At 39.0% G+C, this 24,349-nt stretch overlaps 2 protein-coding genes across 3 annotated transcripts; both read right to left on the reverse strand.

The window, feature by feature from the left end:
* Nucleotides 1–828: 828 nt before the first annotated feature.
* On the reverse strand, nucleotides 829–17,389 carry LOC125289190 (broad substrate specificity ATP-binding cassette transporter ABCG2-like). The gene is made up of 16 exons (XM_048235893.1): nucleotides 17,165–17,389; nucleotides 15,484–15,666; nucleotides 10,808–10,867; nucleotides 10,365–10,479; nucleotides 8,049–8,201; nucleotides 7,214–7,371; nucleotides 6,665–6,816; nucleotides 6,173–6,265; nucleotides 5,151–5,398; nucleotides 4,879–4,961; nucleotides 4,694–4,783; nucleotides 4,477–4,601; nucleotides 4,142–4,296; nucleotides 2,808–2,897; nucleotides 2,529–2,605; nucleotides 829–1,438 (listed from the first exon to the last, which is right to left on the reverse strand). Exons 2-16 carry the CDS (start codon nucleotides 15,663–15,665, stop codon nucleotides 1,291–1,293), a joined length of 1,929 nt encoding a protein of 642 aa, XP_048091850.1. The 5' UTR covers nucleotide 15,666; nucleotides 17,165–17,389; the 3' UTR covers nucleotides 829–1,290.
* zbtb26 (zinc finger and BTB domain containing 26) lies at nucleotides 13,028–24,081 on the reverse strand. Of its 2 annotated transcripts, XM_048235897.1 has the most exons (3): nucleotides 23,834–24,081; nucleotides 20,802–22,027; nucleotides 13,028–13,177 (listed from the first exon to the last, which is right to left on the reverse strand). In XM_048235897.1, the coding sequence occupies exons 2-3, from the start codon at nucleotides 22,017–22,019 to the stop codon at nucleotides 13,067–13,069; spliced, it is 1,329 nt and encodes a 442-aa protein (XP_048091854.1). In that variant the 5' UTR covers nucleotides 22,020–22,027; nucleotides 23,834–24,081; the 3' UTR covers nucleotides 13,028–13,066. The 2 variants fall into 2 exon arrangements, with proteins under 2 accessions (XP_048091854.1, XP_048091853.1); XM_048235896.1 differs by lacking the exon at nucleotides 13,028–13,177 and having other exon boundaries at nucleotides 19,931–22,027; nucleotides 23,970–24,081.
* Nucleotides 24,082–24,349: the final 268 nt, after the last annotated feature.

Here is a 24,349-nt window from a genome sequence, read left to right on the forward strand (position 1 = left end):
TAGAATATTCAAAAATCTACACCTTTAATGTGCAAATAAGGTGTGTGGTTTTTAGCTTGGTTGGAATCGTTTGTTGGAGTTGGTTTGTTCTCTAGTTCTTCTGACTCTTTAAGACGAATGGTGAGCTGATCCACTCCCGGTTCCAGGTTCAGCCCTCTCTTTTGCAGAATAAATGCTGATGATTCTCAATATTACAGCATGGATTGGAGGGGTGAGCTCTGTCAACCTAAACGCCCTCAACAAGATTATAAAGATCAGCAATGAGATCATCAGGCGATAAGAGGAGCCACTCAATATCATCCATAAGAAACGGACAGTAAAGAACGCCTCAAGGATAGCAGAGAAACACCACCCAGAACCTCAATCCCAACTTCATAAATAGAATCATAAATAGATAGAATTATAAATCATCTGTCAACCAATTTCATAATAAAAAAAATTCTGTTTGTCATGAGTAACTGGGTTATAGAAAGGTAACCTGGTAAAACCAAACTCAGTCTGGACACTCACAATTGTGAAAGCTTTCCAATATTAGCATGCTGACGGGCATAGACTTTGCGTTAAATTTGAAATCATTGGTCCAGCCTAACCAAGGCTGAATAAATTCTGATTTAAAAGATTTTTCTGGGGGCAGTTTTCACTGTGAGAACTGTGTTCTTATAATCCTTTAAATCATGTTACCAATAATTTTGGAAGGCACTAAATGAAAACCCCTTGACAGTAATGATATCATATAGTCAAATTGTTTAATTTAATAGTTTCATTTAATGGCATTTCTTTCAGTATCAGTTTATACATTTGCTGTATACACATATATTTGGTGACAGTGATATTCATATATATATATATATATATATATGTGTGTGTGTGAAGTGCAAAACAAATGTACATCTTAGAAAATACAATAAAAAAGTTAAAACAAATTTACAACTTGTGAAATACTTAAGGCAAAAGAAATCAGCAGCATCACAGGTGTGAAGGTTAAGATTAAGGATTGATACAGTGCAGATATTCTGACAGCTCAGAGACTCCAATTTCTGAAATACACCTTGCTCAACATCATATGGACAGTAAATATGTAAGATAGTCTTGACAGCTGTTAACAATATTGTTCTCATTCTCAGTAGACACTGTAAACTGTTGTTACATTCAGTGGTTACATATATTTCCAGATAGATTTTGTATGTTTTTTTTTCAATTGGCCCAAGGGTTTACATGAAGGCCATTTTTGATATGATTGGGAGCCTGTAAACAGTGTGGGTACAGCTAATTTAAGGTCGCCCTTCTCTTTTATGTAAATTTCTTGATAAAACGAAGTTTCAGATAGGCAATACCCAAGAAAAGTATAGTCATTATTGTGAGGGCAACATGATTCTGCCAAAGTCCCCAAGTTGAATAATCAATGCCTTGATTGTTGAGAAAGTCTTCCCCTGTACATCTGTCACATAAAACAGATAAATCAATTAATTTATCTAAAACATAAAATTAAAATCAACAACAAACTAAATTACTTCAACATTTTGGTTAGTTGTACATGTTTTTGTGATACACTGGTTATAACTCTAACCAACGGTTAACTACATCACATAGGTCTACAGTCATTGTAACATATTTTGCTTAAATGGAATGATCCGGAGTAAAATCAACCTAGGGTCTATCTATGGATAATAACAAGTTTAAACTTTCATTTGGGAGCAAAAATACCATTTCGAAGTATTGTAAACTTTGTAAGTGTATGGAAAGGTTATAAAAAAAGAATGTTTATGAAGTCAGTGCATTACTTTGTCTTGAAGAAAAGTATGTAAAAGTCAGTAGGCTCACTTGACTTCATGCAGTGCTGCACAGACCTGGATGAACATGATGCATGTGTTCAATGTGAAGCATACATCACGCTCAGCCAAATCTGCGCAGCGCTACACAAAATTGAGTGAGCCTGAAGGCAATAAGTCCGATGTCACTGACCGGTGTAAGGCCTGACTCGCTGCAGCATTCTGGACAGCAACAGACACGCCCACTCCAGTCTTACACGGCCTCCCCAGAGTTTTGACACCTGTGACTGATATCCAATTAGTAGACTTGCCCTATAAAAGGACTTTGTATCGGTTGCCTCGATGTGAGGTATTGTTTGTATTAACTCTACTAAGCCGTGTTTGTAGTATTTCATTGAGAGTTACCTGTTTAGCCTTTTCCAGTTTCGACCTTGCCCGTCTGTTTTGACCAAGCTTTTTGGATTACGTTTTGGATTGTTCGCCCTGTCTTTGGATATCCCTGTGTACTGACCTTGGCTTGCTGTCGGCTACTCTTTGGATTGTGGACTTGTACCTTTGCTAAGTAAACAGAACCAAACTGCACTTGAGTCTGAGACTTTATTTATCATCACAACCGGAAAACAAGTTAAGGTAATGTTAATGCACTGACTTCATAAACAGTCCTTATTGTAACCTTTCTGTATACTTAAAAAGTTTGCATTACTTCGATTTTCCTGTTTTTTCTAATAAGAGTGTGTATCATTTAAAGGTAGCACTTACGAAACACCTGGTGGAAGGGTGATATTGGGTGCTGTCTGACAAAATTTCAATCCTGAAAACTCATTAATCTGAAGAGCCTAAAGAAAAGCAAAGAATGTAAAAAAAGTTACATGTCATGCATACATATGAATATATGCTCTCACATTACAGAAGTCTGTTAAAACGGTACATTTTATACTGTACTCACAATAGTCACCACACACTCTAGTCTATAGTCTATGCTGCTGCTGTTATTCAGTAAAAGGTATTAATTAAGTAAGTAAATGAATTAAGTCTTACAGTGAGGCCATAGCGAGGAATACTGAAATATCCCAGCCAGGAAAGCCAGACCGCAATGCTGGGTAGATTAACCAGCAGTCCTGAGAAGATCTATACACAAATACAACAACACAGGGAATTGCACAACATGGCTACTGTACATCTGCAAAATCATGAAGATTTTCTCAAAACGGAATGTAATCAATCAAGTTAAAAAGATCACTGGATCTGTTAAAACATCAACAAAAACTCCTGACCACACATGGAAATAGGCCAATACGCCCACAATAGTGTTAGATCAGTCCTTTCAGTCAAAGCACTTCAGTGTCACATTTGGGATGTAGCCTGCAAGGCATATATTCGCTGAATCTGTTTCCATTTACCACTTTGGAAATCTGTCACTGTGTCCCTGGCTACATCAGTTGGCCATATAATCAGTCAGCGCCATGGACAGCTCCTTTTTCGCTTTCAATAGCCTTAAGGATTGTCTGACTGCACTGCAAATACACTGCTGCTTGTACACTCCTGCGCTCAATTTTGGGTCCTTCTTGTACTACGGCTGCTTCTGTGCACTCGCGCAACCTCTTGTGGTCTTGGAACTTCTCCCTAAGACTTTGTACTCTTGCTCATGGAATGTTGTGAAAAGATCCGGCCAAAAATTGCCACAGAGGCCCCAGCCGTGGCGTAACTGGCTGGGGCACCTGCACCTTACGCCGGCGACCCAGGTTCGATTCCCGCCCTGTGGTCCTTTCCGGATCCCATCCCGACTTTCTCTCCCACTCACTTCCTGTCACTCTCCACTATCCTGTCAATAATAAAAAAGCTCCAAAAAATATACTTAAAAAAAAAAAATCACCACAGAATGGAGTGTGGTGTTTGCATCATCTTCAGATTAGTTGGTGGAAAGGGTTCAGTGAATAATGCCTTGCAGGTTATATCCCAAAGATGACCTTGTGTTCTCCTTCAAATAACTGTGGATACATTCATAGCCAGAATGTTGTGTCCTCTGAGAATAAACTGACACTAAAAATGACAAATTTGTACACTAAAGTGGCGCTGAAAAGTCTGTCAGCCAAAACGTGATCAGATCTTCATCCAACCCATAACAAAAATAATAAAGACAAACTGATGAAATATGTATTGAAAAAAAAAATATTCACAATAAGTCACAAGCATGCTTCTGTTTTCCAAGATTCCTGCTGGGTTTGGAATAGGTCCCAGTTAGTCTGCTGTTATCAAGGCATCCCCTTAGATATTTTATTGAAATCTTCCAATTTACACCACAGTGAATACTCAATGCCCTCTGCACTGATCCTGCGTGTATACTGTTTGTGTGTGTGAGTGTGTTGATTTACCATCATGAAAACAAAGGCGATGGTCATGAAGATGTTGGCAATAGCAACCACAGTCTGGTCCGCAGAGATAGCCATAGTCATTGCAGTTGCTGTGTATGCAACTAATGCCACCGTAAGCATGAACACGAAGAATGCATCAGCAGTGGGTTTGAAGCCTAGGATGTAAGCAAATACAACACCAACAAAAAAACACACACAATGAGACACCAATGCAATACTCACAGTTGGGTCAAAAGACATATAACTAGAACATTTCTTAGTCCTTCCTTACCAGAACTAGAACCCTTCTAAATGAATACATGAAATGAACACATGCATGTGGGTGTGTATGTTACCTATCATAAAGTAGGCCACAAGGCTGAATGTGATGGCTGGAACTGTACGCAGTGTGATGATGTCAGACAGGATCTTGCACAAGAAGTAGACGGACACACGGTAGTAGCCACTGATATACTCATGTCTGTAATACACAAAAAGCTTGATATTAATACAAATGAATTATATACCGGTATTAGGAATATAAAGAAGAAATTCATTCGTATCCAGACTTACATGAACAGTTTACGCTCTGTGATGAAGAGTTCGGCTGATGAGAGTGCGGAAAAACACTGATTTGTTGTAATGAAGAAAAGAGCTCCCATTCTAAAATATGGCATACATACGGAAGCAATATGTTAGAGGAGGCTGGGCTGTTGAAAATAATAGAAAAAAAAAACAAATGAGAGAAAAAACCTTACCTGTTCTGTATTCCACTCTGATCCTCTTTGACATCAAAGAAAATGGCTCCCACAATTAATGCCAAGAACACGGTTACTCCAACCTAACAGAAAAGTAAAACCCGTAGCAAAAAAGGCAAAAACCTAATCAAAGTTCTTGTCATCCAATTAGAGAGAGAACGACTTTCAAAAACGTTCATTGTACATACAGGTGACATGATATATCAATTGACCTTCACACTGAATCAGAGAACAAATTATATTTCACTCATCATACACATCAAATAAATTACCTGAGCAACTGAAGTCTGGGGGTTGAGCATAAGGTTCTTGAACGTTCTCTGGAGGACCCATTTGAACTGGTGGCAGAAGGAGGTGTTGTAAGTGATGGTGCGTACAACGGTACGGTCAGCGCCTCCACCCTGAGTAATGCGTTGCAACTCCTGTTGTGTCTCACGGAAGTCGGCACTCTGCTTGTATGCTTCCACCAGGTGCTGCTCTATAGACTGCGGAGAAGACCTCTGTCCATCTGGAGCCACCTCTTAGGCACAAACCACCCATACACAGAACACACATTTAATACACTGTGCACTCACATAACAATTCAATTGCATTTATTCATATGTTCATATATTGCATGTTATTAGTCAAGATAGTGTTGCCCAAAGTTGCTCTACAGAACCAAAGTGATACATCCCACAATAGTAAGGTGTTTTCGGTAAGGAAATTACCAAAAAGTATTCTCATGTCGGCACTTATTTAATACCTTAACAATGTACACAGTGCAATTTATTGGAGCCAAATGAATTGGATTTAATGATCTTACAAAGATGGGGATTAATCCACTGTACAAAGCTGATAATATTAATAATTGTTTTTATTATAATAAATGTCAGCTACTCTTTTAATACCTATAAGAAAGTGAATCTCTATTGATAAGTAGTCCAAAATAAACTTATCATTGGTACCTGCCCAACCATACAATTGAATCTATAAAAGCATTGGAGGTTCAATGTTTGAACACTTCCAGCAAGTCAAGGAACAGGTTTGTAGAATTGTGCATTGCTATGCCTTTGACTTGTATGTAAAGTGTATTCGAAACAAAAACACACTAAGTCTTTTAATTCTTGTTGCTGTAGACAGAGTGACTGAGATTTACAGTAAATTTTAATATTTTCAATGTTAGAACATTAGATGGTGCACTTTTATTGTAAGATATACACAACAGGACATACATATAAACGGCCATAATATGCACCAAAGATTCTAGAATGCTCTTTATATGCACTAGGAAGGAATAATGAATTTCACTCACCTGAGTCTGTTGCAGTTTTCTGATTGGTAGCATCTCCATTTATGACGTCAAGGAAAAAATCAGCTGGGTTGTTATGTGGCTCACATTCATAGCCTACAAACATACAGTCATGTTATATCTTAGGGACAAAAGTACATCTGAAAGGATGAATATGTAGTACCGGTAAGTCATGAGCAGAATTGGCCACCTCCATGCATATGACAAAGTACATTTACAAACATTTACAGGTAAAGTTGAAATGGGGGTTCATGTCTAGAGTCCACACGTTTCTAAATGTTTTTGTCTGAGGATACTTGGATGTAAGAAATGAATAGATCATCTTTTTTAAATTTGCCATATGAAATATTGGTAATGTCTACTGTATATACATTCATATAATGCCACCTTGTTAAATAAAAGTGCTAATTTTATCAAAACATGAACACTTCTGAACACTTCTACAGATGTTAACATGATTATTAGGATATCATGAATGTGAGTTTGATTGTTTACCAATGTCTTTGAAGTACTGCAGTGCGTTACTGGCACTGCCATGGTAAACCTGTCGACCTGCCACCAACAGGGTGAGATGGTCAAATACGCGGAAGATGGAGAAACGAGGCTGGTGGATGGACAGAATAATGGTTCGGCCGTTATTGGCCATCCTGTTTGGGGTTTGGAGAGAGTTGAGGATGTCGTTAGCAAGGCTTGCATCAGGACAACATTTACATAGTATTTTTGTCATAGTGCTTTGCTCAAGGGCACAACGAGGGAAGCCGGGAATTTAACTCACAACTTTTCAGGCTACTGCATGCAACCCCAGCTCCTTAACCGCCCTTGTGGACATTTATATGTAGTCCTAATTCATTTCTGTGTATTTCTAAGTTGTATTGTATTTTGTACATTTCCAGGGTGTGCATTGCTTGCACCTATTGTTTAGGTTGGATGTTTAAGCACATCTCTGTAAATGTAATATGACTGTTTTGTTACTTTGCAAACAATTGGTTCGTTGGTGTGTGTGTTTTGTGAGAGGGTGTGTCCAAGGGAGACGTGTGTGCATACTTTTTAAGTAATGCCAGCACTGAATTCGCAGTGCTTGCATCAAGGCCTGTGGTGGGTTCATCCAGGAAGAGAACACTCGGGTCAATCAGAAGCTCCATGCCAATATTAGTGCGCTTGCGTTCTCCTCCAGAGATCCCTCTAATCAACTGAGTTCCCACCTGACCGCAAAGAACAAATAACAGTCTCATATTGATGCTTGGATTGTCCATTGTCCACATGAACCCATTGAGAAAAACAGCATGGTGGGAAGGTGTTAAGTCCCATTCAGCAGATCAATTTAAACATTTCTGGACATGACATGTACAAAGTAATATCACAAGAGTGATGGTCTGGCCCTGGCTGATATGCATGGTAACATCAGTGGATATCTGGGCAACACAGTAAGCATTTTTGACATTACGTCAAAAGGTTGTTTCTTCACATTCTATTGTTATTTGTAGGGTAGGCAGGTATGTACCTCTGTTCATACATACAGTATTAAAATGGTTGTGTGGCAGGAAATCAGACATTTGAAGAATCATTGACAAAGGGGGAGAAATGGTATATCATTTATAGAATTTATAGTACTGGTAATTATTTACATCAGATGGATTTGATTTGAACAATTCAAGTGCAATAATCTAATAAAATGAGTAATGAACAAAGAATAAATATTCAATGGTCAGGATTTTACCTTCAAGGATTTCTCAATCAGGTCTCTATTTAAGCATAATCATCATTCCAACTGTCGACGTCTGAATTAGGTGCTTAGTTGCCAATATCGCAAAATGCTGATGATGCAATTAGAGACTAGAGTTTGGCAGATGTATGGATACATTTGAAGTTAAAACCTTACCCGTGAGTTGGCCACTTTTTCTAAGCCCAGTTCTTTAATGAGATTGTCCACCCGCTGTTCTTTCTCCTGTGACTTGATACTGGTGGGTAACCGAAGTTCTGCAGAAAATCTGAAGTTCTCTCGTACTGTCAGTGTTCCCATCACAACGTCATCCTTGAGACACACAGAACATAGATACACACACTTAAGATAATGTAACTTTAGAATGACTTGGATCTAATACAGTTTGAATAGATCACATGCTCTAAAAGGACTTTGGAGTGCAAACGTCTCCCTGCAAGTGAATGCAGAGTTGTGATTATAGTGCCAATGCACATAGCTAACATGCAAAGGAAGTTGGATGAGTTTAGAGCAGGGGTCTCAAACTCAAATGAGCTGGGGGCCAATTCTGCCAACGTCATCTGATTGGAGGGCCGGCTATTTCTGAAAATGCAATGTTCTTTTTTTCAAATACCACACAAAACTGCAAACAGAAAGTTCAAGTGTTTTTATCTAGTTTTAGACACCTGTGCTAGCAACCTTAGCTTATAAATAAAATAATGATAAAATAAATATTAATACAAATTATAAAATAAATGAAAAACAAAAAAACAGGTATGTGTGTGTGTGTTTCACACCAAATAAAAATATTTCCTCTCATAACTTTTTTAAACCTGGCAAACTAGGCATCAGGGTTAAGAAAGCCATTGCCAACACCATTGGATTTTTATATCAAAATGTCAAAAGGCCATGGCTTGAAAGTGGTCAGAGATAAAGTCCTACTGTAAATGTAAAAATCTTTGAGTAAAACAAAAGTTTATGAAGGGGTAATTTTACCCATGTAATTTGTCACTGGATGGCAAGCACCTCAAATTATGCACCTTTCAGTAAATACTGGATGAACATATTTAAGCAGGTTTACTTTCCTTTTTTCATATTACCCACATAACAAATTAACAGGAAAACACCTAAGATGTTGTGGTTTAGTAATAGATTACTACAATATAGGCCTACAATAAAGTATTCTGGTCAAACAGTTCCTATCGCGGGTAATCTGCAGTACCCAGAAGTTCGCATCATATTGCGGGTGACTTTGTAGTTCTTTAGAGCCCTATTTCTACTAGCCCTGCTGTCTGTACCACATCCATTACGGACACCATCATCACGATTACCACTGCAACCTCCAAGCTATGTTGGGCCGAAACAAGCATGGTATTCTTAGTGGACACCGTTGTATACACGCACCTCCATTCACAGACGCACCGTGACTATCACTGTCATAGACGATCGATCATAATCTCCAAAAGGATATTCTCCTTCAGAATTAGAATAGGTGAATAACATAGCTTACCTAAGACTTCATCACACGTGAACGTTTTTCAACATTTGGTGTAGGCCTATTTCTGCTTCAATTTCTGCAACACTATGGCCTGCATCGCTTCCGCGTCATTACATATGCACGTCTTTGTGTTTCTCGCGTGTAATACAAGTATTTCCCGAAAACTTTGCGCAGCAATTTTGGGTTTGAATCAAGCTTTGGATGTCTTGCACATAGTGGAGCAGAGTAGGCCTACAAATGAGATTTGTCACCGTACCTGGATCTATCGTCTATTTTAATCAGTATCGTTGTTTGTCGCAATTAATAGCCTCAAGGGCCGGATTACATTATTATTTTGTCATACGTCGCGGGCCGGAATTGGGCAGGACGCGGGCCGGATTTGGCCCGCGGGCCGAGTGTTTGAGACCCCTGGTTTAGAGGCTTTAGCCCATATCTGTTCAATGATGTTAAATTTCATCACTGTGAGAGAGTCCCTGTTAGCTCCATGTTTTTATAGGGACAAAAGGTGGTAAATTCCCCAACAACTACCCTCTCAGTGCATTATGATTACCCTCTTTGGTTAATGTCCTCTGTGATCTGGTCATTGGGATCTGTGTAGCTTTCCTTGTGTTTTCGATCCCTGTGCCATCCTTGCCCGCGTTATCTGTGCCAGTGAACCCTTGTGTAAATACCCCTGCCCAATGTCCATTCTGTATCAGTGTTCTTGTGTGAATAAATGGCAGAATGCCAACGATTTCCAAAGGATTGTGAGTGGCTCACAACAATAACACATCGTGAATCTCAGTGACATGAAAGTCTGAATGAGGGCTACTTGCTCAAATCATATATTGTATATCTTTTATTCTACAGCCAGATGCAGTGGACCCACTTAGCACTGACATTAGCACATAATGTAAATACATTGCCATTAAAACAGATCTGTGTCAGTCAGACTGTGGGGAAGAAAATGAATCAAGGCCACTTTAAACATGTAGACTGAACCAAATCCATGTGTTTACCTGGACCACATATCCGGAAAGGCACTTGAAGTTGGGGGGTTGAGGAGCTCCGTCAATGAGCACCTCTCCCGACAGACCTGATGGGTCCTTCCTGGCCGCCAGCACATCTAAGAAGCTACACAACAATACAACACAACAGAACCCATGACAGTGTTGAGAAGGTAGGTTGAAGACAGTAGCACAATAACAAGTGCTGAGCACATAAGCATTTCATGGCAAAAGGTAAAGATAAGTGGGATTTAGCAGTTGCTTTTTTCCAAAGCAATAGGGACTCACAGCGATTGGGTATTGAATGTGAGCCCCCTGCTTATTGGACGGCAATGCTACCGCTGCTCCACCACACTAACATATCAAATACTCCACAGTCAAAATATCATAACAAATAGTGATAAATAGATGAAAAATCGAATTATTTGCGAAAGTGTATAAAGTGTATAACTTACGAGGATTTGCCACTGCCTGTAGCTCCTAAAATAGCATTGAGGCCTGGTCTCATCATCCCACTGGAGAGGAATCAAAACAGACAAAGTTAAAAAATGCTGTAATTTTAAGTGTATCAAAATAAACTACAAATAACAGTAGCCATGCCATGTATGAAAATAAAATACTTTATTTTTGTATTTTGATACAGAAATACAAATACTCTTTAAAGGGAGCATGAAATCACTTTGCAAACCTTCCATATCTGTTTATTTAGTTTATTCCTTCATCAGTAAACTGACTCTGTTGATTAAGTGGTGGACAGTGTTTGAGAGCAACTGCTGTTCTCTGCCTAGAAGGCATGCCATAAACCTACAAATGTCAACAGATCGACTATGCTGACCTGCCTGTTACACCTCATAGCCACCTCATAGCCAAAATACTGTCAGAGATGCACTAAAAAAATCAGAGATGCACTAAAAAATTCATCCAATAAAATACAAATTACAAAATACTATTTTTGAAATACATATTTAAAATACATGTATCATAAATACTGCCCATCCCTGATACTAATGTATTCATAAACCAAAAGTTTATACCTCGGAACCAACCATACTCTAAATTACGTAGGCCAAATAAAGTCAGTCCTCAGTCATTCCAACACCCCCCCAGTTCCACCTCTTTTTTGTTGCTGAAATTGCTCAAGAGGGGCTCTTTGCACATTACCGGTGCGGGTAACAGTATGTCGGTAGCAATACTGCTGTGAGTGTGATTTATTGCGGTTCTTTTTCTATTGCAGGGCTATAAGACAGTTTTCACAACTTTGAATTGACCCCCATATTGACAAACCAGGTCACCACCCTGAATTGTCTGCTTTTAGGTGGACACGTGCAATAAAGCCTGACTCCGCTCACCGGCTTTCAGTTCACGGGTCTAATGAAACAAGGCTGACACAACAAGATGAAACTGCAAGATCTTGACACAACAAGATGAAACTGCAAGATATACAATTTATATCTCAAAAATTGTGGAGTCATACTATCATGAACTGGACTAAAGGGAAGAGCATAAGAAACAGAAACAGACACACACACACACACACACACACACACACACACACACAAAAGCTTCTCCTTCACATGAGCTCACAACACATAAACCAACAGAAACACGTGACAATACTCTCTGTTACACACACACACACACACACAAGAGCACATTTATGTTCCTGAGTTGATAATTAGCCAAAGATAAATAAAACCATCGGTTAATAAAGGCATGCTCTTCACACTCTTCTCAATACCGATCACTCACATTCAAAACAAAGAAATATTCTTAATTTCTCTCACACACATTATCTTTCGCGCACCACTATATCAGCATTGCGATGAAAAGCCGGATGTATACTGTTTTCTAAGTGTAAAGAAAGGCAAAGAGTGCACATGCACGTATACACAATCTTCTAAACAAAACGATGTCTGTTTCAGTCCTTTTTCTTCTGACCTCTCTCTTTCATACAATTGAACACACTCAGCAGGGGCCAGGGGATGTATATTTGTGTGTATTTATGTATTTATGTATGTGTGTGTGTGTGTGTGGCTTCCTTCCATGTATTGAGAGAATTCTCTTTTTGATCACAGCTTTATTTTGAGATGATTGTGAGACCGAGACGATAAAGATAAAAGGACAATGCTAATGCATTGTTCAATACTCAGAGGTCTGCTGCATGGGAATGTCAAGAAGTCTCATGCTAATAATATGTAAAGGGCATTTAAGACGAGTCTATACTGGGGTGTGCCGCTACATTCTGCCTTCAAGGTGGACATTAATATAAGAGATACAGAAAATGCACAAAGACTGTATGTGGCTTAGGCTACTATTTAAAAAATAAAATAAACGTCATTAATCTGAGGAGCGCAATGGTAGGGAGGTAACATATGCCTATATGAGGGCATTCAAGTAAGTGGGTGCAGAACCGGAGACTACTTCGTAGGCAAGCGTTGATTTGAATTTGATGCGTTCAGTCATTGTCAAAATACCAATTTCTAAATTTTTTTCTCCAAGTAATTTCAGTAGAATTATAATTGTGTATTGTTATTTGATTTATTTTAACTTAATCGAAACAACACAATTGCAATTTTATTGATATTACCTGAAATACACAATTAAATTACATTACTTTTTTATGGGTTTTTTTAATTTTTTTTTTTAAATAGACATTTAGTGTTTTGGTACCAAACTCTTCAAATGACTTCGGAAGTGAACTCTGGACAAATTGTTCAGTGTTGCAGATTGACTGCATATTGTCTGGTTTCTGACACTAGCTGGTCAGTCCTGTTTTCAGTGCTGGACTCCTGCAGTCCACTGAATTCAAGCTCCTGCATGCAGCCCTCATTGGCATTGTCAATAAAATACAATAAAATACAAATTACAAAATATATTTTTTTTTTTTAAATATGTATTTCAAATTTTTTTTTTCACAACTTTGAATTGACCCCCATATTGACAAACCAGGTCACCACCCTGAATTGTCTGCTTTTAGGTGGACACGTGCAATAAAGCCTGACTCCGCTCACCGGCTTTCAGTTCACGGGTCTAATGAAACAAGGCTGACACAACAAGATGAAACTGCAAGATCTTGACACAACAAGATGAAACTGCAAGATATACAATTTATATCTCAAAAATTGTGGAGTCATACTATCATGAACTGGACTAAAGGGAAGTCATGAACTGTCATGAACTGAACTAAAAGGGAAGAGCATAAGAAACAGACACACACACACACACACACACACACACACACAAAAGCTTCTCCTTCACATGAGCTCACAACACATAAACCAACAGAAACACGTGACAATACTCTCTGCTACACACACACACACACACACACACACACACACACAAGAGCACATTTATGTTCCTGAGTTGATAATTAGCCAAAGATAAATAAAACCATCGGTTAAAGGACCAAACTAAAGGCATGCTCTTCACACTCTTCTGAATACCGATCACTCACATTCAAAACAAAGAAATATTCTTAATTTCTCTCACACACATTATCTTTCGCGCACCACTATATCAGCATTGCGATGAAAAGCCGGATGTATACTGTTTTCTAAGTGTAAGAAAGGCAAAGAGTGCACATGCACGTATACACAATCTTCTAAACAAACGATGTCTGTTTCAGTCCTTTTTTCTTCTGACCTCTCTCTTTCATACAATTGAACACACTCAGCAGGGGCCAGGGGATGTATATTTGTGTGTATTTATGTATTTATGTATGTGTGTGTGTGTGTGTGTGTGGCTTCCTTCCATGTATTGAGAGAATTCTCTTTTTGATCACAGCTTTATTTTGAGATGATTGTGAGACCGAGACGATAAAGATAAAAGGACAATGCTAATGCATTGTTCAATACTCAGAGGTCTGCTGCATGGGAATGTCAAGAAGTCTCATGCTAATAATATGTAAAGGGCATTTAAGACGAGTCTATACTGGGGTGTGCCGCTACATTCTGTCTTCAAGGTGGACATTAATATAAGAGATACAGAAAATGCACAAAGACTGTATGTGGCTTAGGTTACTATTTAAAAAATAAAATAAACGTCATTAATCTGAGGAGTGCAATGGTGGGGAGGTAACATATGCCTATATGAGGGCATTCAAGTAAGTAAGTGCAGAACCGGAGACCAATACGCTGTTTGATTTTGCACTTCTTGCTTTTAAAAGGAATGGCAGATGTCACACTCACTGGTTTAATGGATGTTACACCCAAAACCCACCCATGACTAATTAAGAAACATAAGAACAACCTTTTTAAATAATGAGCCTGGCGTCTGATCACTTATGTAACACCATACGTTTAAACCATGTGTTTCAGACCGTTAAAATAGCCCACAAACTGTTATACTACAGTAGTATCATTCACTGTTGTCCAAAATAATCACTGGTTACAAACTGGAAAATGGTAACAACTAGCAGAGAAAGGGAGTGCAGAGGGGAGATGATCTCAGTTAAGTTAAGAAACCTGATTATGGCCCCAGTCAACACTTTAAAAAGTCTTAGAGAGGCCCCGGCCGTGGCGCGACTGGCTGGGGCACCTGCACTGCTGGCAACCCGGGTTTCGATTCCCGCCCCGTGGTCCTTTCCGGAACCCACCCCGACTCTCTCTCCCACTCACTTCCTGTCATTCTCCACTATCCTTTCAATTAAAGGCATAACCCCAAAAAAAAAAAAAAAAAGAAACCTGATTATAGAGAATTGCTGGGAAAACACTAACTTGACTTGCAGAACCTCCCTTGAGCCATCACTTACTGGATGTGAAAGTTGTAGAACACCATGGAATTATGAAATACCAATTGAGAAAAGCGGATGTACAGATTATTATTAGATCATTATTTCTGAGACATTACACCCCATGCACATTGGGTCCCACCCAGTGTTGACTCCAAGGTTACGGCCTTGAAGCATGTTACGCACACCAATACACCACATACACCAATTTGTATAACGACAATTATAATGTATAATTCTGCTGATAGGCGCTTACACAACAAAGAAAAATGTAGGTTCAGCATTAAGTCTTCAAAGGTGTTTGATATTGCCACAGTGACATACATAATCATCTTGGCATGATGCGATTAATATAAGGGTAATGGTTAGAGAAAATTAAATGGAAAGTTTAGGTCTTACTTGAGGTCAATGAGAATGTCTTTGGTGGTGCTCTTCCTCTTGCACAACAGTCCTCTGCTTTCCTTAACACTGTAGTTGATGTTGTGGAAGCTGACAGTAGACCCTTTCGGCCTACTGTTGTGTGGGGTACTATAACCATTCTCCTCCATGGCCACAGACACAGGTTTCATATCCACAGCCATTCTGCAACATCACACATCAGGTCAATCTATGAATAGCAAAGGTTTGAACTACACACCCAGATGGTATAATAATTGTGTCCTGATGAGGACATGACACAAAACAAAGTAAAACGTTTAAAGAATTTGAGTCATTTAGTGAATATACCATCAATAGAGCTAAATAATATTCCTCCATCATATCTTCACCTAATCATATTCTATGAATTCTATTATCAATGAAAAATGTATTGGTTGTATTTGTCACTGTTTACATGAGCATCCACATCACATCTAAGAGAGCCGATTATTATGACCGCCGCTTCGCTGCGCGGCGGTCATATAGGTTTAGTCAGATTTTTCTTTTTTTTTTTTTTCTTTTTCGCATGTCCAAATTTCCGTCAAGGATTCCTGGGACACTGAAAGACCGGGGTACACGAAACTTGGTGGGCATGTAACCCCACATGGATAGCATGGAACCATCGTTTTTCGTTTTGATCTGTAGCCCCCCCGCTGGACTGGACCCCCAAAAGGAGGGTAGGGCAGACACAGTTTTCTGTGAATATCTTGAGAACCGTAGGGCCTGGGATGACCAATTTTTTCCGTATGTTTGCCTCCAGGGGTCATGTTAACCCATTCCATGTGCACACATGTGCATAAACAGATACACACGCACACAAATACATTCACAGTAATCATACGTATGACACACTCACACAGTAGACATATGTATGCATGCATGCACATGCACAAACACACATACGCAGACAAACACACAAGCACGCACACACACACACACACACATAAACATAAACCTGTGCACGCACACATGCACACAATTCAAGAATTTCTCAGAATTATGAACAGGCAAGATGGGGGTGGGGTTGTATAAAATCAATTTTACATGTGAAATCTATGAACTAATCATGTATTGGTACTTGTTGTCTAGCATATACCAGTGAGATTTGAGTGTGGATAATGCAATTTAGTGAGACAGTTACAATCATATAGGCCTTTCAGCGTGATTTATTTTTGTGGAAAAAATGTGCTGGACTGGGCAGCGGTCATATTTTGTACCGCTCTGCGGTACATCTAGTTATTTATCAAATGCAGTTCCATGGTGTTTTATTAATAAATAATATGCAGTATGTTAAATAAAATGATAAAATCATTTTCATATTAACCTTTTCTGTAAAACTTTAGTTAATGCTGTGCTATATTTGTGATGATTGACTACTCATAGCATTTGTCAATGGTGTCAAAATGCTACAAGTTAGCAAATAAAAAATTACAAAGTGTCTACATTTAGACAAAACATTTTTTTTTAACTACATTTTCAAACTGATATTCAGGTAACTTACACAACTGACGTGACAAAAGTAAAGACAATCCCATCTATAGATACCACATAGCCTATACCCATAGCCTTCCAATCTAAAGGCTATTGACAATGTATCACTCACAGCAAGAATGTAAAGCTTGTATAGATCTATCTATCTGATGTAATGAACAATCTTACTTACCTTCTTTTTAGTATGTGCCCATGTGTGAGACTTAAGTCCTCTGCAACCCTTGCCTTGCTTTTCTGTAACTCCAGGCTAGTTGAGAGATTTTATGAGGTAATTTAAATTATATTGCTTGTTATAAGATAAGAACTAGGCAACAGGGCAATCCCATGGTTACCGCCATGTGCATGTGTGGAGGTTCTACATGATATGAGAGACACAACGCTGAGGGTGCAGCGTTTACTTAGAAAAGTTAGTAGGCGGGATTTGGAAACAGTGAGCTTGAGCAAGATACACTCAGTGAAGTTTGTCTATGCAAGTCAAATAATGTGTATAATGCTCATCATTGCTTTTGCTTATAACATGGAAAGTTATTTTTGGCTTATCCCTGATTCTGTGTAACACAAGCAGACAAGCTAACAATTATTCAATTGTATCTTAAACACTGGCTGTATGTGAAAGCCTATATCATATAGTCTTATCACCTTCACTCGCACACATGAACACATGGTAGCACAACTATGGAATTATTGCAGATATGAAGCTGCAGATGAAGCTGATTTTGATCATATCATTATCATTCTCACTGTATATAACAGCTTCATATCACACAGCCCAGTGCAATTTTGGTCTTCTTCTGCACTTTCACCTTTTGCCTTGTGAAAAAAGGCTAAATTGTCTTTCCACATTTCTTGCAACTTTGTGATCAACAGATTATTTTTCTATGAAAGCATGTTTTAGAGTCGGCAACAACCACAGATCAATGGCCTAACACTCTGACACTCATAGATACTGTATAGCCTGACACTGACTCTAAGGGCTTTCAGACATACGTGTAAGGCCGGAGGTTCTACGGATGTTAAGTGGTTGGGCCGTATATCTGATCAACATAAACGGTCATATGGAAGTCCGAACTTGGCAGGCTGTTCTACTGCTCCCCTCTTAGTATTTCCTCCGGACATTATGTAAATGAGCTGTCTGAACGAAGCGTCTGACATCACTGTGGGAAGTTCACAATGCAGTACTTGCAGCATTCTTGTTTTTTTTTTTTTATGACAGAAACCTGATATTTTAACTTTCAAATATACAGTATATTGTCTTGTGGCAAATGTCAAAACAGTTGTAGACTGGTCTACACACAAAAAAAAAGAACAACTGTTGTGCTAGTTAATGTTTTACATTGCTTTATCAGTCAAGGTGGTATGACACCAGTTTGTCAAAGGTCAATTCTACAAGACAATGATATAACTGTGATATAACTGCCACTGCGGCAATACCAATGTGATGATTACTAAACTGTTTTATTTCACATAACTAAAATGATAACTGCTAGCCTTGACCTCACACCCTCCAGCACTGTGGTCGCCACATTTTTTTTGTCCCTTCCCTTTTTCACCTGTGGACAGGTAACATGTTATGGGTTATTCATCACCTGAATCTTTGGAAAGACAGGTGATCAGGAGCCCTGAAAACTGGCATGAATTAAGCGCCACTGACCCTCAAGTTAACTAAGACGCTAAAAGGCCCCTAGCAATTTACAAAGGTATATGGGCCCTCAGCTTCAATGATCATTATAAACATACTACTTCAGATGTATGTTTTGCATCCTGTGGGTCCTTGTCAGCGAGTGCATCACTGACAGGGGCACAAGTAATTAAGCTCCCTAATGGAAATTTCAGAGGCCCTCATATTCCCTAAGTCCCCTCCAGTTTGGATCCTTGGAATTGTGCTCACCTTTCATGCCCTTATGGTGAAGCCAATTGAAATCAAGTCATTAATAGCAGTATTCAGTGAGTACTCTGTCACAAATCTCACATGTTGCTGTGAGTGCAATTGTTAAGTTGTGGTGCAATAATGTGCCAATAATTATTTTTCTGGAGTCCAATTTAGAGCAGCCTACCAGAACATTGCCACTCTACTACTCACTTGCTGCCTAAATCTAATAAAATCCTATTTTTGACGGAGGCTCGGACATTACCCTCGATTATATCACCTGGCTGCACAGCTACATTAATTACTCTGTTAGAGTCAAGCTATTTTTGTTTTACCCTCACTAAAACAGAAGTGATGGTGACAAGGTTTACATGTTGTGAAAACAGGCTGTAACCTTTTTGGACAAAAGAGCTGTTGGACCTGAAAACGACATGTGACGTCAGACTTAACAACCAAATGGTACCAAGTCAGATTCCTCATAAGCCTACATACATGTCTTGGGCCCGATTTTCATTACACAATTCCCAGAACACCTGATCTTGTCGATATCTTGACGTGAAGGTGCAAACCTCATGAAGTGTGACATGTAGGATCACTACAATATTCACTAGATGCACACTTTTGTGACACACACACACAGGTGTATATAATCACAGACACATACATCCAAACACACACACACACACACATAGATCCAAACTACCCCCCCACACACACACAAGGAAACACACTTATACACTTCTTAGAAGACACTTGCAAGCCTACCATCAAGCTTATTGATATGAACAAGATTAGTTATTGATATGATTTAAATAAACTAAAATACTGAGTAAGGTGGAAATGTTTTAGAAGGCATGCAGATCAGGTGCAGAAGGCTGGGGGTTGCTGCGAGCATTAATGTCAAGTCAAGGGCAAGTTCATAGAAGGGCAAGTTTGAAAGTTCCAAGGATGGCTTTTCTAGGTCATCTCGATCACATCTGAAGATGCCGGGGCTGATGAAGCGTGCATGAGCTATATGTTAAATAATACAATATTGAATTACATAAATTCTCTCAAATATGACAACAGATAAAGGTATTGATATTTCCTTTAGTTACAAATCAATTTCGCCTGCATTTGAAGGTTACTATAAAATAGCCCCTGGTATTTTAATTTACTTGTTTTTCATTCATGCACTTTCTTTAGATATCACTTTGTACTGTAGATGTGACTGGCATTAAATGCACCATATTGTGCTCCAAACTCAATGTATAACATTTGCATATAGACAAGGTAGTATTGACCTCCATACGCAACAGAATTTGGAAAACAAACTGGTAATATATGTTCACATTCTGGAACTTTTGTACAATGAATGGGCAATACAAATGCCTCGGTATACAAAAAATAAATACGCGTGTGACGGATGAAGCATTTATTAATAACAATTATTATTTTATAGTAATGTATATTATCTTATAACATTACTGATGTGCTCATTGCCACACTCTTTATTCCAGATCGTATTGGTTAGACAAACTGGATAATCAATCAATGACTAATGATGAATGTCTGTTTGATTCCAAAACGCTATATCCTCTATTTTAATGAATTTTCATGAACATTTTCCTACATTTTTTTCTCCAAGTAATTTTAGTAGAATTATAATTGTGTATTGTTATTTGATTTATCTTAACTTAATCAAAACAACACAATTGCAATTTTATTGATATTACCTGAAATACACAATTAAATTACATTACTTTTTAATGTTTTTTTTTTTAAATAGACATTTAGTGTTTTGGAACCAAACTCTTCAAATGACTTCGGAAGTGAACTCTGGACAAATTGTTCAGTGTTGCAGATTGACTGCATATTGTCTGGTTTCTGACACTAGCTGGTCAGTCCTGTTTTCAGTGCTGGACTCCTGCAGTCCACTGAATTCAAGCTCCTGCATGCATCCCTCATTGGCATTGTCAAAGCTGTTCTTACCATGGACCTGCTTAAGATGTTTTCTGAGGACTGGTTTGTGTGCAAAAACCATCTCACAGTAATTGCAGCGGTGGGGCTTATCACCACTGTGCAGGTTGAGGTGGTCTAGCAGAGAGCACTTCTGGGTAAAGTTCTTCCCACATATCTTACACTGGAATGGCTTAATTCCCGCATGGACACGCATGTGCCGGTGAAGGTTGCCCTTCTGCGTAAATGTCTTGCCACAAAGCAGGCACATGAACAGCTTGTGCATTTTGAGGTGGTTGGCGTAGTTCTCTAGCTGCCGGAAGACGCGCGAACACTTTGGGCACTGGTGGTACCACTGTATGCCCTTTTCATTGGTACGTAGACCCCCCCAAACCCGGGATGATTCCGCTGGGACAGGACTTGTAGGGTAATCGGACAAATGCATCAGTGTAGTCTCTGAATCACCCACACGGTTTTCTACAGTGGAGTTAATTAGTGAGTGCTGTGGTTCAGGAGAGTTAAGAGTGGGTGATTGTGAGATTCGATCATGCATGCTGTCTGCCATTTTATCTCTAACTGACTCCACTTTTATTATGGCAAGGGGACTGTTGTCACATTCTTCAGAATTCTTGCTTTGTTTTGTCCTTGTCCGTCCTTCCATGTTTTGTGTTCCCGAAGGCATCACACGCTCTATAATGATGTCATCGTCGTCATCTTCCTCCCCTTCATCTACCACTTGATTCTCTAGCTCATTTTGTTCTGCCTCTACAGTGGGAAGAAAATGTCCAACTTTACTGGAATGTGTTTGTGTGGTTTGCTCGTCCTTCACTTGATGTGGCTTGATGAATTTGTTAAGTGCCTGGGTGCACTGCTCAACAATGTGTCCCATCTGGAGAAAACTTGCGACTGTGAGGTAGTTGACTAGCTCTAGTTCTGGAAACTCCAGCACTCCTGTGTAGCAAGACAGCAGCAACTTTTGTCCAACCTCTGCATCCTGCAAAGTACTGATCTGAATTTCTGCGGAGTCCTGGAGGAAGAACTGGTCCCGAAGAAAGGGAGATCCTGCCGCAAAGACCACTTTGTGACCGGCCACCTCCAGATCATTAATGCGAACAAGTACATCACAGAAGCGCCTTTGGCTGCGTAGGGCATCCATTTTCTGTAACATTGACTCTCCAAAGTTGGCAAAGCGGAATTGGAGGATCACCTGCTTCTCAGCCATGGTTTAACCTGAAATTTGGCCATGCAGGTGGTTACACATAAGGAATAATGAGGTTGCATACATGAAGAGTATTAAGAATAAAAGCGAAGATTTTTACAATGTTAGCAAGTCAAAGTACTCCATTATTATCACAACTATATAACATGATACAGTAAAGTATATTTACTTATAATATTATTGAATTACTATTAACTTCCTATAATAACTCACAAAGGTGGCTATCAGCTTTTTAAATCCACCCATGTTTTCCCCAGCTGGTTATGAGCATGTTCACATAAAAAAGGCAGTGTAGGAATTTGTTGGCACCAAGGGACCAATCACAAATTTGAATAGGTCTAGACCCACCACCAACATAAATCACAGAAAAACAAAACGATAATACTTCAAAGAATGAAGAATTTAAATAAGTAGTTCAGACTGAAAGCAACAGTTGCAGCATTCAGACACAGAAAAGCTGGCCAATAAATGAATGGTTTAAGATATATCTTCATGGTGAACAACCTTTGTATCATTGAAAATCCCAGTGAAACCTGAAGGTACTTCATACTGTAAAGCCCGAAATCCTGCTTCATACAGACCCCAGGATGAGTCAAAAGATGTAAAAGGTGAAAAACGTCTGGAGCTAAAATGATGTGGATGTGGATTTTAACTTTATAACTCTCCCAAATCATAGCATTGTATTAATAGTAGCCTATGCCACCCTATATGGCTTAAAGGTGTTCTGTCTAATTTTACAATAAAAACATATTTATATTGAGAACATGGTGTTGAGATAGGATGAGCACTTTTGCAAGGCACTATAGCCTTCTGAGACAGCCCAAAATTCCCAAGCCATGCGGTCAACATGACATAATGTCCATTAAACTTGTGATGGGCTATTTTCAGAGTACTCATAGGGCTGCCTTGCATGTAAGGCAACACATTAACCCATGGCTAAATTCAATTTCTTACAAGAGATTAAGAGGTATTGGAATACATGGCCTACATGAATCGATATGGCATCTTAAATCTCAATTTTTTGTTTGGGCTATTTGTTTGCTTGCTTATGTATGCCAAATTATTTATTTGCAAGTTATCCATTCAATTGTGAAAGTAGTCTAAACACAGACAGATCTGGGTAAGAACCTTGTTTGGATGAATAGCAACAACTTCTGCACTTTATTCTGTGTGATGAACATACAATCTGCCACACTGTAGGCCTGCTGATACATAGGTAGGGATCTTGGCACTTCCATATTTCATCACTTCCCCCACGTTATTATCAGGTGTTTATATTATGTTCACTCATATCCTACAACGGGAAACACAATTTAAACCTATCTTGAGTGGTCAAGTGTTAGAATTAGCTTCCAATGCTTTCATTCACACATTCATTTCAGCTATGTGTTGTTGGCTAATGTTCTATGGCATGACTGCCTCCACAAACGACATGCGATAGAAGTCATAGCCAAAATTTGCTGTTAGCCTGTCATACAAACCACATGCATGTGTCATTAAGGCATTTCCGACATCACTTGAAGGTCGCATATTGGGCTCAAGCAGGGCTAGCCAGTGCTATAATTGAGGGTTTTGCCTCAATAGGCTCGTCTACTTTGTCATCCCTGGTCGCGATGGTAGAACCATCTATTCATGGGTAGGCTATTCATACGAAATTGATTGCCTTCTAGAATTCTGAAGTTCCCGAGTGTAGCCTACCTAGACCTAGACACCTCACAAATGACATGTTACTCTCTAGGCTACACCAGTGATAGCCTAGCACATCGTCAAGAACATCATGAGCAAGTGTATTTGTTTAATTAAGATAAAATACCCACCACAACGAATTAATGTTGTAAGCTACAGGCTATCGTCAGTTTAGGTCACTTCGGTTTTGATGCATCCCCATTAGCCTACGTTACCAGGGTTCACGTTAACAAAGGATTCTGTGCGAGAGGGAAACCGATAACCTACCTCTTATCTATCGATGATAAGCCGTTCAGTAAAACTAAAATTATGTCAATTCTATAAATAATGTTAATGCTAACTCGACTTCACTTGACACTGCGTTCAAAATTCTAAAATGGCAGATATGCACCAGCACAGAGGGACAGAACCTAAAGAGGAGGAGCATCGAAGATTAAAGGGACCCACACCTTATCGTTGTTGTAGGCTATGACATTAATCGCTTTGAGACACTAGTTAGTTTTCAACTAATTCACAATCAGATGAGGCTATTTGCAAAATGCCAATTTAATTTCTTCTTAGAATTCAAGAGCATTACATTTCGATTAAATGTCTGACAAAGCTGAGTTACAAGATGCAGAAGCCTATGCATCTGTTAGTGGAGCAGT

This window comes from Alosa alosa, chromosome 24 (genome assembly GCF_017589495.1).
Source record: "Alosa alosa isolate M-15738 ecotype Scorff River chromosome 24, AALO_Geno_1.1, whole genome shotgun sequence".
Taxonomy (NCBI): domain Eukaryota; kingdom Metazoa; phylum Chordata; class Actinopteri; order Clupeiformes; family Clupeidae; genus Alosa; species Alosa alosa.

Excerpts from the sequence above, each read along its gene's own strand:
- LOC125289190 (XM_048235893.1), bottom strand. The coding sequence starts at position 15,665 with ATGGCTGTGGATATGAAACCTGTGTCTGTGGCCATGGAGGAGAATGGT. Across the intron at positions 2,898-4,141 it reads TCGCCTTTGTTTTCATGATG|ATCTTCTCAGGACTGCTGGT; the intron begins GTAAATCAACAC and ends ATTTGTGTATAG. Across the intron at positions 2,606-2,807 it reads TTCCTCGCTATGGCCTCACT|GCTCTTCAGATTAATGAGTT; the intron begins GTAAGACTTAAT and ends GCTTTTCTTTAG.
- zbtb26 (XM_048235897.1), bottom strand. The coding sequence starts at position 22,019 with ATGGCTGAGAAGCAGGTGATCCTCCAATTCCGCTTTGCCAACTTTGGA. Across the intron at positions 13,178-20,801 it reads GCTTTGACAATGCCAATGAG|GGCTGCATGCAGGAGCTTGA; the intron begins GGATGCATGCAG and ends AATGCCAATGAG.